The sequence below is a fragment of the Perissodus microlepis genome, chromosome 9 (genome assembly GCF_051167445.1).
Source record: "Perissodus microlepis isolate ML-2025 ecotype Zambia chromosome 9, ASM5116744v1, whole genome shotgun sequence".
NCBI lineage: Eukaryota > Metazoa > Chordata > Actinopteri > Cichliformes > Cichlidae > Perissodus > Perissodus microlepis.
In genome coordinates, this window is record NC_140469.1 from 2,263,790 (window position 1) to 2,278,994 (window position 15,205).

The window sequence follows — 15,205 nt, forward strand, 5'->3', positions numbered from 1 at the left end:
CTGTTGTTTAACTTAACAACCTTCACTGAATGAGGCTCCTACTCTCACTTAGCTCAGTTAAGTTTATTAACTGTTTGTTGTTTATTTCACATTGAATGTTAAATGAGTCATTTATGTAGTCAGACTTGTAAGCCTTTTTCACACCGTGGTCAGTGCACACATCTAGTAGCACCGTGCATGTAAATGTGTGTGAGTAGATCCACACTGGAGCTACGTTGGTCTTAGTTGTGTCATATTGCGTGGTGGAGTTGGCCACACTTTATAAAGGCTGCCCTGACACTCCCACTGCACCCTCTGCCAACCAGGAGGAGGACTGTCACTGCCGAGCCAGGCGTCCTCTCTCTTCAGCGTCTCCCAGCAGAGTTGCATTCATCATTGGCTTGTTGCAGCTGAAGGAGAAAAGGAGAAAGGTAAGACCTGTCAACACTTCTTTATTACACATGCTCTCACACAGTGTAGCTTCATGAGGAGGAAGCCTGGACAGAGTAGCTGTCCATTAGATTGCCAGCTACTCTTTAATTCCTTTCCTGGACTTCTCTGTTCTGGCCATCTCTGCTCAGGATGGTGGTTGTTGTTTCATTTACTACTTAATCTGCGATATGCATGCATCTTGTCTAAAATGCGATGTTACCACAGCGTCGGTTTGGTTTGGCCAAAACTGACCAGCCATCAGGACAACAAGAAGCTAAATATACTGCAGAAGTCATACATCAAACTCTGTGATTATGGGTCAGAGAGTTGAGGTCCTCAGCTTTACTGGAAAGCACCAGCCTCCCTGTGTGTTTCTTGGCATGTTTAAGTTACGCTGTCAGTTATGTCTGTTCCCTGAAATAACTTCTAATTACTGTATCCACTGTACAGCAACACAATAAATTGGAAACGATGGAAAAGGTGTGTGCCGGACAGTTTTAAAGATAGTCATGGGATAGATCGCATGGAAGAAAAGTGCAGTTTTCAGATGTAGTCACCAATTATCTTTGAACAAGAGATGACAGTGAAAGTTCTGCTCGGTCACTGCAGTTATTTTTGACATCAGCTGCTTGTTGGTTTTTGACAGAGGAAAGATCGGATCTGGTACAATGTTACCTGGTTTGACGAGCAGGAGATACAAAGCAGTGTATTTGTAAAGGCTGCGTAGCAAACAGAGCTCTTTCACTGATGTCTTTATACCTTTACCTGTGCTAGCTGTGGCTGGTTGAGCAGGGCTGTAGAAACAGTGGTTTAAAATGTCAGGTTACCCTGAGCCAACATGTCATCACTCTGGGCAGACAAGATGAATCTATGAAATCTAACCCCTTCATTGTCCGAACATAACCTTATCGCATTATGTTACTTCACTGGGATGTTTTCCACTCTTCAGATCTTCAGGTCAGTCCCTAATCAGAGCACTAATCAAGTTCATGTAACTGTAACACACGTTCTAACACAAATCTAGAAAACGCACAAAACGTGCTGTTACGTAGAAAGAAGCAATAACTGAGCAGAAAAGAAGCAAAATGTGACTTGAAATTGAAACAGCATCTGTGAAATCTCAAGTAACTGGAAAACCTGACATAAATATTAAGAATTTAATTTACTAAACATTCTTTAGTGAAATTAAAAGTGTACTGCTCATCTTTTAAACAGGAGGCATTTAATCCGACAAGATTAAATCCAGATGTGAAGTTCTCATCACAGAGAACCTCACATCTGGATCTACATTTATTTTTGTCTGTTACTGCATATAAGTGTTACATGACAATAAACAGGGTTAATCAGGCTGCAGTTCCAACGGAACAAAATGTATTTGAAGGATCAGTCCCTGATCTACCTGTGAAACCGCAGGAAATATGTTTTGGACAGTGTTCAGAATATAGAAATAAATTAATGCCAGGATGTAGCCGACGGCATGAGGTGAAAACCAAAGCGGCCTAGCAGAACTACAGACTGTAAATAAAAGATGGACACTGCTGTGGGGTCTTAAAAAGAGAAAACTTCTTCTCTAAACAATAAGAGACAATAGATATATTTCAACTGTCAGAGTTTTATATTGGTTTTGTGAGTAATATTGTACATGTTCGGGCACATTAACGTGTCTGTTGGGTTTTGATTACACTCATAAAGTGCCATTATCATTTGTTAAAGCCTGCATCGAGTGTTTGTCGTATTACTGAGCTATTAGCATGCACGAGTAGAAGGCTAGCTTTTTATGTGTGAAACTGGCTTCCATTCGTTATCATCAGTTTATTTCAATTTAAGAACATCTTGCAAGTTTCTTGTATTGAAGCAGGTGTAAAATTCACTTTTTTTAGGCTTGTATCCAATTTTCTCTACAAGGTCATGTAGAGGAAGTGGAATTGCTTGTCCAGATCAGCTCTGGTGAAGCACACGTACCCTCTTTCTTCTTTTTGATAAGGCTCGTACTTATCCTGCTGACCCTGAATCCACCCCTAGTTATTCTGCACTAGGTACTGGGAGCTTCCCATGATGCACTGCCTCTTCTTCACTCTCTGTGTTTATATACTCCACTTTGCATTTAATCATTAGTTCTCTTCCACAGCGTGTCTTTAGTCCTGTCTCCCTCCCTCACCACCATCAGGTCACGGCAGACGGCCCCGCCCCTCGCTGAGCCTGTTTCTGTTGGAGGTTTCTTCCTGTTAAAACAGAGTTTTCCTTCCTACTGTAGGCAGGTACTCGCTCATAGGGAGAGATGTAATTGTTGGAGTTTTCTCTGTATTGCCCTCAGGTATTTACCTTACAGCACAAAGTGCCTTCAGGGACTGTAGTTGCGATTTGGTGCTATAAAAAGTGGAATGAACTGAACTGAATTAATGTCGAGCAGCGTGATGAGAAAGAAATGTAGGAGCTCTTTAACATCAGGAAACACTTTCCTGTTGAGTCTGTGGGCACAATCCCCATGTGTCAAGTCACAATTATTATAAAAATGATATTTAGTTTGTCAAACATATGCCCACCTTTTAGTAAAATAGACAGTAAAGCTGCTATAGGGCACGAGTATCTTCTGTTTGATACGTTGCCTCAGAGAGTCATGTGCCGTCTTTGGAGAATACTTTTTGTACGACGCAGTGGCATTAATTAAATGATGTGTTTTTTTTTTGACACATTTATTGTTTGTTAAGCTTTCAAAGGAAATGAGTTACAAGTAGGTAAAGTGTGTGTAGAATGCAGGCGTCAGCATTTCAAAAGCATTTTCTAAAGTGGATACAATGTGTCTAACTTCACGGCTAAAATAATATCTTTCCAGATTTATCCACTCAAAATGTATTGGAAAAAAAAATCATATTATTTTAACTGAGAAAGCTATAGTGTACTTGAACAGGTTGGGATCCAGTAGCAGTGCTGCTCTCCACAGTCATCATGTTACATGAACCAGTGAAAGGCGCTGAGCAATCCCAGCAACATTTATGCACCAGGAATGTTCTGGGATGCTGAAGCCAGCGGAGGCTGCTCGTGTGGTTGGTAAACTGCACTTCTGGTTTGCCAGAAGAAGAGTGAGGTTTTGGAGGAATTCAGGTTCAGTACACACCTCTCCATGTCTACTGACTGATGTGTGGAAAAGAAGAAGTGAGGAATGGTGGATGTAAAGAGAAGAAGCAAAAAGAGTGTCTGTGTGGTTTTTTCCAGACCTGGTAAAGATAAAAACAGTGAACGGTTATGGATGATCTCCACTGGTGTGTTGTTTCCCTCTTTTACTGTTCTTTTGTTGATGTTCTGTCTTTGGATGTCTTACATCTGTATCTTTTACTTTCTTTTATCCTTTTCCACCTCAGCCATTTAAAGTTGGGTTAAAAGTCCTACTACTCTCTAAAGGAATCCAGCTGCTATAACAAAAGAGCTGTTTAGGATTTGTACTTGGACAAATATTCTCAGACAGTCAGTCCATGTTTAATATGAGCATCCGCCGTTAGAGCAGCATGAAGACAGATAATGGGGAAACAGCATAACTTTAAATTTCACATAAAATCAATTGAATTGCGTGTTTACGTAATTTGTACATGTTTATAATTACTTGTATTTTAAAGTGTTGATCAGGAGTGTGTACGAATCAAGTTCTGTTCTGAGTCTTAGCCGGTCCCATCCAGTCTGAGTTATTGCACTCAGCTTGGGACTCAGCTTCACTCCAGAAAAGAGGACAGGTTGAACTGATCTGTGCTAGCAGGCAGTGCCTACTTTTGAATCCAGCAGCCATCGATGTGGTGGAGCTAGTTCAGATACGCTGTTATCTAACTGGACAGAGGCTGCTCAGGGAACAGTCGCAAAGCTGCCATCTTAGCTTAAATTAGAATTTGCAAAGTCATGGAAAAACTCAAGCATCCCAGTTATGGCAGCGTTCGTGCGATGCGAACATTTATCATTTAGGCGAATTAGCCCACTCTGTAGACCAATCGTTCCCACGTGTCATATAAGAGATGTTTGAATTCAGTGCCCATGTGCCAAACACTTCCACTTGCTATAGTAGGAAAAGCACAGGCACAGCTAATAACCTTAATTAGGGCACTGTGCCATTTAGTTGTACAAATAAGCCATTTCAATGAGCTCACAGGCTCATGTTTACATGCGCTTTGGACAAGTCGACATGTCTGAAGAAGAAAGGGTTAGTTGTACCAAAAATGTTAGTGTCTTGAAAAATACTTGCCAGTGTTAGCAACGATTGCCTGCTTTTATGTGAAACCCACAGCTTATGCTGGTTTGTTTGGTTCTTCTCATTAAAGTGGGAATGTTGTCTCTTTTATGGTCGAGCAGGATGACAACGATTTAGAAGGCCGGTGGCTTAATCCCCGGCTCCTCCTGTTGCTCATGATGTGTCCGTCGGAGTGTGAGTGTCAGCAGTGAGAGTGCAGAGGTACAGATGAAAGCATTGTATGAGTGTGTGTGGGGGACTGGGTGAATGAGACTTGTAGTAGAAAGTGTTGTGAGTGCTCAAATTGAATAGAAAAGCGCTCTATCCTCCTGAGAACCGAGGGAACGAGAATCTTCCCATTGAACTTTTTTGTGATTTCCTTTCTCTCTGGACGTAGTGGAGGCCACCCAAGCAAATGAGATATCTGTGGAAGGCCCTGGATGTCCTTTATTTAGTAGATCAGGACTTAGGAGGGTAGCTCAGAGGACATAAATGAATACTCTGGTTCTCGATAAAGAGACTTTCATAGTAGGAAGCTAAATAACACTTTTTGTTACTGAGGCTGGTGAATTGTTCAGAAATGTGTAGAAGCCATGATGCACATTGAAGGATGTAGGTATGAATATACATCTGTGTGCATATGTGTGTGTGTTTGTGTGTGTGTGTGTGTGTGTTTGTGTGTGTGTGTGTGTGTGGTTGTGGTTCTGAAAAGAAAAATTTGTACAACAGATGCTTAGTATTCACACATAAAGATGAAACATCCACAAAAAGGATACTTTATACTTACAACATGTTAGCAGTTAGCACAGGGGGCTAGCAGCAGCCTGACATGAGGCTAAAAGCAGCAACTATTCCGGCGCATGTGGTGCTCTAACACTGTAATTAGCACACGCTTCTGCACAGGCTGCACTGCAGCCTTCAAAGAGGCAGGACTCATTTCTACTATTACAGCCACTGCCTCCACATTAATCACAGTTTTCCATCTTTACCCAGGATGCTATACAACTGAACACGCTTACACATTCATAATACAGCTGTGAGACTTTGGCTCAATTAAAGATGTGTTTGCATTCAAACCAGCAATTCCAGTTTTATCAGCACATTCACAGAAAATATAATTGCTGCAGTTAAAATTACCAGGACTCAATATCTAATATTACAATAAACAATATAACTACAAGTATAATGCACACATAACTCAGTCTGTAGCTTCAGTCTGCGGGTCTGATATTTCTGCCCCTGGGGTACCTGTGGATCTCCAGACTTGCACTCAGATTGGCTGAATGAGTTGAGCTGTCAGGGATGCATGTGCTGAGAGCATGACCTAGTGACAGCTGAGGTCAGATGAAGCTCTCATTTGGACAGATAAACTAGCCTCACTCTGTAGACCTTTTTCATATTTTTGCACATCAGCATGGGGAAAGCAGCGGTATAATAGAGATGACTTATTCCCATTAAGTGTCTCCATTAAGCCTCATGAGACATGACAGTGAATTAACATGCACTAAATGGAATGTAGCTAACATTACTATAGTTTTTTCTCCCTGGTACAGTTCTATTGAATTATAGTAAATATTAAAGTTAATATTGAATAGTTTAACATTTTAATGTAACATTATGTCTTTTCCTTTCCTTAAGTAAAGATTCGGTGTTTGCTTACAGCTATGCACTCACACAATTCCATGATATAAAAAGTGATAACGAGGTAACTCTCCCACCTTGACATATAGCGGACAGTGAGAAGACCTGAATAATTATATTTGGGCCTTTAAATGATCAACATGGTCAATTATTCAATTGCGCATGTTTTTTCTTTATTAACGTGGCCTGATAATGTTGCACTGATTGGAAATGTTGCAGAAAATAAAAGCTGCTCACTGTATAGTGGGTGAAAAGTATAAGCACCCTTCAAAGCTTCAGTCAATTCAGAGTCAGTATCTGTGAAAGCCACGATATATTTCCCATTGTTCTTTTTACTATTCAGGGTGCAAAATCCCAGTTAAGACCAGTGTTGAATTTTTACATTTTTACTTATGTCTGCTTATACAGCTTAATTATCACAATAAAAAGAACATTAGCATCTCAGATTAGCAATTTTTCTACCATTCAGATCAGTCAGAAGCTAGCTACCAGCTGGTCTACTAGATAAAATGAGCAAGCAAGCTATAAAGCTAACCAACTTTAATCTAAACTATAACTTACAGTAATAAAATCTGGCACTTTCAGTCGCACTGCTATGGGCAACAAACACAAATAAGAGCTGCCTCCTAAAAAAATCTGCTTGAGTATTTTTAAAAGTAATGATATAGTAATTTCTTGCTGGAAAAGTACAACATATGGTATATTTTTACCCCAGGACCTGGTATGTTGTCATTTGTTGTCCAACAAAATAAAGTCTTTCCGTGACATATTGTCCCAAAACCTGGTTCAGTCACCCGTGTAAACAAAAAACAAGAATGGACAAGAAGGCATTATTATTCTGGAAGAGATCCTCCGCAACATGATAGAAACGTTTCATGGTCGTTAAGAATAATGATTCAGAACAACCTTTATTGATCTCCAGTTACTCTGAAAGTGGCAACAGACCCAAACTACACAAAGCAAATGTTTGCCTGCATCTCATATGTGGCTTGAGGACTCCATGTATTAACCTGATTAACTCACGAGTGATAAATACAGCACCCAGCTCATCTTTTCAGTGGCTCTTAATTCACTTTAAAGCAGAAACTGGGATTCATTCTAAAACTCAGAACACACCCATGATGAACCCATGCTCCTAAACACATACAGGCCTTTTATAGTAAACATAGAGTTTGCCCATTTCAAGCCTGTAGCAAACTTACTACCCATGTTACCTACATATAACTTATATGGCGTTTAAATGTCCATTTAATTTAAATTTATTCACCAGTTTGATCTTGTAGAGAGGAATATGTAAGCAGTAATACAAAAAAGTTACTTAATAACAATTCTTAGTGATTCCTGTCAAGGTTTTGCACACACTGCCTATTCTTTCGGTGTTTCTGGTTTAAAAATATTTCGGAGAACAAGCATTACAGGGAGAGGACCATGTCAAAGAAAGGTTGTGGTGGCTGTACTCTCTGCAGCCCACTGATCCTCCCCTGTCTTTAAAGCCTGTGCCAGGACAGTGCAGCCTTCTCTGCCATGCCTGTTTCTGCTTTCCCATCCCAGCAATAGTGCTCACGTTGTTATTTTCTCTGGCCCTGCCTTGTGGTCGGTGGAACCATGTTTGTGCTGCCGAATGAAAACAGGGAAAGCTCCATCATGTGTTGCATGGTATGGCATGAAATAAAAAACTCACAAAAGAATTTTACAACACAGAGGAGGAGGAGGAGGAGGTGGAGGAGGAGATGAGAAGAGAGGGGACAGAGGAGAGGGAGAGACAGAGATGTAGTCATTTCACAAGACACTCTGGACTCGTTCTCACATCATATATCACATGCAGTATGTACCAGCTGCATATTACAACACAGTGTGTCCACTGGACGTGGGCTGAGTCCTTGCATACATGTTTTAGTGCTGAGTGTCTGTTATGGATTCAAGACATATTTTCTCTGGTAGCATGATTTAGCTCTAGCTGAAAACACACACAAAGCCAGTACGTAATGACTGTAGTAACACTGAAGCATTTAAAGCAGTTATATCTTGTTCTAGCTGACCTCCAGCTGTTTGACTTCTCGTTCATGCTGTACTGACTACACACTGACCTCGGTGACAGCAGTGAAACATTTGGTTACACGCAGGTGAAAGCGAATATGAAACAGAGTTTTTCAGCTTAGTGACAAGTTACTCCTTAAAGGCAGGCTAAATGTGCTAAAGGGCTGCAGGTAACTGCTCACTAGGGAGCTCCCCAAGGTGGCTTAATTGCAGCCAGCTGATGGCTGGAATAGCAGCAGCTAGCAACAGCTGCAACAACATGATGGAGTATGTCAGAATGGAAGTGCTGTACTTTTTTGTTTGTCGTGAGTTTCGTGATGACAGTGGGGTAAGAAAGGAAAGGTTTCTTTCATAAGAGTTCTGCTGGCTTTAGCTGGTCTGAGGAGGGACGGCTAACCTACACATATCCCTGGTGCACTATGTGTGGCACAGAAAGGGCAAAGTGCTGACGATGTATTCACGTACACAGACAGTTAAATGCTTTTCTACACTGATTTACTTTGAAGTAGCAAGTTGAGATAAAAATGTGTGTTTCATTTTGAGAGAAATGGTGTTGTTTTTGTGCTGTCTTGAGTGCAGGGAGCCAGATTAGCACATATTAGTGAGCCATATTGTTTCAGCACATGCAGAATATGGTTTCAATCATTTAGAAATGATAACTTGCACTGATTAACTGTTAAAACCCACATAGTGTTTCACAGAGTGGTGAGCTCCTCCCTATCTGTACTTCTGAAACACAGCTAATGACCTGTTGCCAATCGTAAAAAGAGACCAAATCAATGCTCTGAGAGCTTTGATAGTTTCTAGTTCCTGGGCTGGGAAATCCCTCTATGAGTTATGACAATTATGAGCAGGTTCATGGTTTGAAAATCTCTTTAAGCCACAGGCTCGGGGCTCCTTAGCTACACAGGAAGTCTCATTTCCTCCTCGTGTTTCCACCACATCTGAGAAACTGTGAACAATATTCAAACTGATAACAGAGTGAAAAACAGCATCAATGACTGTCATATGTTTTCACACAGGAAGAAACAATGTGACAGAGTCAGAGTCATTGTGTCCTTATTGTGTTTGATGTGGCACGAGAAATGGAAAAGGAGAAAGCAGGGGTGTTATGGCCAAACCAGCAGTGATTGGCTGACTGATTTATGAGTCTTTATTTCTGCTTCTGTGTGTAACTGCATTGAATTACAGAGCAAACACAGAGTTATTCTTGCTGGCTTTCATTACGGCTCATTTGCATATGCCCACTCTGGTTCCCACAACTCAATTATTTTCTGACTATAACTTTATATCTAAATAAATATGTATCCACGGATCGAATGGACCTGCTTTGTGTGAATACTGGGAAGTCCAGGGAATTCAGTAAAGATCTGCCCACCTAATTTCTTTTTTATTTGAAGTTATTAAAGATGTTGTACAATCATTCCACTCTGGAACAAGAACAAGAAGAGCCCCAAAATCCACATCCATGGTGCGTGTATATAAACGTGTGACCATAACTGTGCATGCAAAGACTTTTCTATGTAAGGAAATTCTGCACGTTCCACACACAAACATGTGCATTTAACTCCTGCAGCATTTTGCCGTGCAGTTGTTTACTTCTTATTTTTACTTCTCATAACTCAGCACCTCAGGGAAGCTCATTTACTCCTGTAACTGCTGTCTGATTGCATCAGAAACCAAAAGTGTCGAGGAACGTTTTAGCACTGATGGCTCAGCTCACAGCTCTGTGCCGTACAGAGTGCTCGTAGAGCTAATACCTCAGCAGGCTGGAAACGATGTTTTGGCATGTGTTTTGGGGGCGTGGTCATATTTTAGGTCATAATTTAATGGTAATCTGTTCATAGGTGTGAAACAATGTTTGCCTAATCTTTACGATAAGAAGCTTTCTTTTTGTTTTTATGTAGGTTGGGCTGGCCTGCGGTGCACTGTTCTCCTACAGAGCCATGTTGCTGTGGTCAGTATGGAGTGTAATTTTACTACTGACGACAGTGGACGCTGCAGAGGAGGAAGATGTGAGAGCAGGTACTGATAACATGCACCTTTGGATGAAAGCAGATCATAAAACTGATCTGTTAAGTCTCCTGAGTGTAATGACTTCTCTTTAATGACCGTGTATATATCTTTATGTGTACAGGCTGCAGCACGGCTGTCAATGACCTGGTATACATCGTTGATGGCTCATGGAGCGTTGGCGTCTCAGACTTTGACACTGCCAAGCAGTGGCTCATCAACATCACCAGCCAGTTTGATATCAGTTCCCACTACACACAGGTAATGCTGCATGCTGTGCATAATGAGAATGATTTGAACAACCTCCAATTTCCTTTCAGATTTACTGCAGTTTTCCTCACTCGAGTTATTTGGTGCATTACACACGACAGAGATCCACTCAGATAAGTTTTGTTGTGTCACCTGTAGGTGGCTGTGATACAATACAGTGACACACCTCGGCTGGAGATTCCTCTTGGGAAACACCAGGGAGTAGCAGAGCTCATCAAGGCCATACGGAGCATCAGCTACCTGGGAGGAAACACACAGGCAGGACCTTTTCTCCTTAAATGTCCTAATTTGCAGAAGAACATATAAAATCATGTATCGTGGGGATGTGTTTAGAATAAACAGATGCAGCAGCATCGACATGTATGTAACACATGTCGATATTTCTATTTCTTGACTTATTCGGTGACTGAATAGAAATGAGCTAACCTGAGGTGAAGGAGAAACTCACAGGGGGTCAAGTAGCTTTAGCTGCTGCAGGTTGCTTTGGTGTCAATGGGGGAAATCCAAAAAGCGCTTTGTGATTGCTGCAGTCGCCTTAGTTTGCATGGAAGATGCAAACACCTGCTTGCAAACCAGCAACACAAACAGCAGAGTGTTTGTCTCCAAACTCTTTGTTACCAACATTTTTCACTTTGAAGGGAAAGTTTCATATTTCCGATCGTGGCTCAAAGAGTTGGCAGTTCGTCTTGTAATCGGAAGGTTGCTGGTTCGAGCCCCGACTCGGACAGTCTCGGGCGTTGTGTCCTTGGGCAAGACACTTCACCTACCGCCTGCTGGTGATGGCCAGAGGGGCCGATGGTGCGATATGGCAGCCTCGCTTCTGTCAGTCTGCCCCAGGACAGCTGTGGCTACAACTGTAGCTGCCTCCACCAGTGTGTGAATGTGAGAGTGAATGAATAGTGGAATTGTAAAGTGCTTTAAGGGCCCCGAAAAACGATATATAAATGCAATCCATTATTATTATTTCTGTCTTGATGCATTCTCAATCATCCAGGAAAGTAAATCTCAGTCAGCTGAGACTTGGATGAGTGACGAAACGTTTCTCCCACAAAACGCTACGTCCAGATGAACAGAATCAACTTTTGGAGGTTCATATTTCTGCTTCATGTTGCACTCTTCACAGTTCCACACACCCTGACTGTGTACTTGGCGAGTGGTTACACATCTAACATATTAACCAACCAGACAAACTTACTAGTAACAAAAGCAGTTATGTTTTTCCTGCAGTCACTGTGAAATGAATTGCTGTACCTCAGTCATGAAGGTATAAATGTAATTGCAGCCAAATACACCAGATGACAGCCAGCAGCCCTGACAACCACCTTACCAACTGGTTGGAAATGGTAAATATGGTAAATGGTAAATGGCCTGCATTTGTATAGCGCTTTACTAGTCCCTAAGGACCCCAAAGCGCTTTACATATCCAGTCATCCACCCATTCACACACTGGTGATGGCAAGCTACATTGTAGCCACAGCCACCCTGGGGCGCACTGACAGAGGCGAGGCTGCCGGACACTGGCGCCACCGGGCCCTCTGACCACCACCAGTAGGCAACGGGTGAAGTGTCTTGCCCAAGGACACAACGACCGAGACTGTCCAAGCCGGGGCTCGAACCGGCAACCTTCCGATTACAAGGCGAACTCCCAACTCTTGAGCCACGATCGCCCCCCCCAATGCACACTTTTCCCTGGTTAATGACCAGTCTTTAGGCCCTCATGACTGAGGTACAGCAATTCATTTCACAGTGACTGCTAGCAACTCCCAGTACCCACTCACAACCCACTGGGGAATATTCATTTTTCCCTGTTGATTGATGGTTTCCAGCTGGACACCAGCTGTTCTGTTGGGCTATGTGACAGGGGCCAAATCATCACATTATTAATATCCCATTAAATAATCATCATAAAATACAAACATATAACTAGATAATAGTTAACTGTCTACTTGTGTATCGGTTAGCGCAGGGGAAATGTGATGTGCTAAAACTGTATTGTGATGAACTGTGATTCTTGTGCATTTGTATGTCCACAGTGATAATACTGTGTGACACATGTGCGTTAACTTTGTGTGTTACTGAAATAACTTATTGGACCATTGCATTTCTACTGTAACTGAATCCCCTCCTTACTCAAAGTCGTCCTTCTTTTTCTGTACGATCCTTACGACACGCTCAGTCAGTGCAGTTGTGAGGCAGCCGCCTCCACACACTCGACCTTTGCTTATTGCATGAGCGAAAGGGCAGGCGTTTCTCAGTGCTGCACTGTTTCCATAAGCAGTGAAGCATTGCTGCCATTGTTATTTTGTTATTACATGTTACACGTTATCATAGCTACGCTGTAAACTTGATCAGTTTTTGTTTTTGCAAACTAATTTAGTAGTTTTAGGAAACAGAACAGAGTATCTCTGCTGTCCAGCTTGTCTGTTATGAAGTATTTTGCAAAACTATGTCTTTAAAGAAGCTTCCCCAACATGCACAGGACATGTAAGCAGAATATTAAGACTTGACATAAATAAAAGGATTAGTAATTTAGATATATGTAAATAGATATAGGAATATAAACAATTACACAGAAAAAAACTGCACAAGTTATAGGCAACGCTGCTTGGTTTTAATAGCAGAGTGGAGAGGGAAGGAATGAAACTTTTGACTCCACTGGAAGCGAAGTTAAACAAAGAATATCAAAAATTATGAAACAATCGGTGGGAAAAGGGGTAAAGGATAAATTATTACACAGGTGGCCAGCTCCTACAAACTATTAATGTCAAAGCATAGTGAAGGAACAAAACAGACTTTACTCCTATGATGCAACCTTTAAAGCGTCACATAAAAGCAGACTGCACATTTAGGCATGTTCACTGGTGCCACTTGCCAACACTGCATCTGCAGCAGGATGACCACACAACAAGGCCACAAGCACACCAATGGTCACCAAACAGACTTGCACATGCATCCCTGTAAATTCTGCAGCTGTAATACTCAACTTTTGCATTTCCAAAGAACTCTGTTAATATGTCTATGCTTGACTGGGAATGGCGAGTGGTTTCATTGACTAGTCTTTAACATGTTCACTTGGCAGATCAGTCAGGGACACAAATAACCTTTGGGGTTGTGTAAGGAAGAGTGTCTGGTGTAAAATTATTTTTTTTAATTCACTTCTTTTTGTAGACTGGCAGGGCTATCAAGTTTGCAGTGGACCACGTGTTTGCCTCCTCCCAGCGGGGCAATCTGGTCAAGAACCGCATCGCTGTGGTGGTTACAGATGGCAAATCACAGGATGATGTGGTGAGTGGTCCTTTGCCTCATGGGTAAAACCACGTCAGTGTTTTTGGGTGGCCTTTAATAACAGAGGCAACATAAAAGAAGTATCAACATGGAAAGAAACTTCGGCATAGAAAAGCCACACTGTGAGGTTTTAATACTCTAGCTAACCAGTACTTACCCCCTAACCCTAACTGTAACCGAGACCCTAGCACTTCTTCCCCAGACCTGGGAAAACAATTTAAACCAAAAGATAACCTTTTATATCTGTAGGTTGACGCCAGCATGGAGGCTCGAGCACAGAGTATTACTGTATTTGCTGTGGGAGTTGGCACTGAGATCACCACTTCAGAGCTGATCTCCATTGCCAATAAACCTTCATCTACCTATGTCCTGTATGCTGAAGATTACACCACCATCGATCGTATTCGAGACTCCATGGAGCAGAAGCTTTGTGAAGGTCAGAAAACTCAAGTGTATCTACAAAAAGACAAATTAGAGTGTTGCCAAATAGCATATAGCTGAATAACCACTTGACTGAATGAATCACCCTGGTGCTTCCAGAGTCTGTTTGTCCCACACGAATCCCAGTGGCATCCCGTGATGAGAAGGGCTTCGAGCTGATGGTGGGCATGAACATTCAGACCAAGGCAAAGAAGATCCCTGGCTCTTTAGTTTCTGAGACTGCCTATGCCCTTGCTGCCTCCACAGACATTACTGAGAATACCAGGTAACATGCTATCGCTATCATTACATTCATTCTAAACAGCTTTTGGGCTTTGGTCAACAGCTATTTACATTTTTTATTCTTAATCTTTAAACTAGGGAGATTTTCCCAGAAGGCCTTCCTCCATCGTACGTGTTTGTGTCCACTCTACGTCTGAAAGGGATCTCTAGCAAGCTGTCCTTTGACCTTTGGAGGGTGCTGTCAAAGGATAAGGCGATCCAAGCTGCAGTAACACTGAGCGGAAAAGACAAAACTGTTACCTTCACCACCACCAGTACGACAGAGAAAGAGCAGAAAGCTGTCTTTAAAACAGGCTTTCAGGTTTGTGTTAGGATTGAGTGTCCATAGAGACCAATGATACCCCCTTGGCTTCAGGATAAAGCTACAACAACAAAAACAAGTACCGTATTTTTCAGACCATAAGGCGCATTAAGCGAAACAAAACAGTCAGATAAGTCAAACTTTACTCAACTCATTCTTCTTGCTTCCTCCACTTACGTACCATTGATTCATTAATGCTGAATTCTCTGCAGCTGCTCTATTCCCATGTTGCTGCAGTATATGAATGACTAACCTCGTATTGTGGATGGATTATCTCAGTTGTTCTCCTGACTGAAGTTTGGTCCGTTTACAGC

General features: G+C 41.8%; 1 protein-coding gene across 1 annotated transcript in view; it reads left to right on the forward strand.

The window, feature by feature from the left end:
* Positions 1-340: 340 nt before the first annotated feature.
* Positions 341-15,205, forward strand: part of LOC146379871 (uncharacterized) — an 80,492-nt gene continuing 65,627 nt past the window's right edge. The window contains exons 1-8 of the mRNA XM_084938744.1: positions 341-410; positions 10,207-10,324; positions 10,437-10,573; positions 10,721-10,840; positions 13,751-13,867; positions 14,117-14,303; positions 14,408-14,573; positions 14,669-14,891. Of these exons, the coding sequence (XP_084794870.1) occupies positions 10,246-10,324; positions 10,437-10,573; positions 10,721-10,840; positions 13,751-13,867; positions 14,117-14,303; positions 14,408-14,573; positions 14,669-14,891 (1,029 nt within the window). The 5' untranslated portion in view covers positions 341-410; positions 10,207-10,245. The remainder of the gene's footprint in view (positions 411-10,206; positions 10,325-10,436; positions 10,574-10,720; positions 10,841-13,750; positions 13,868-14,116; positions 14,304-14,407; positions 14,574-14,668; positions 14,892-15,205) is intronic.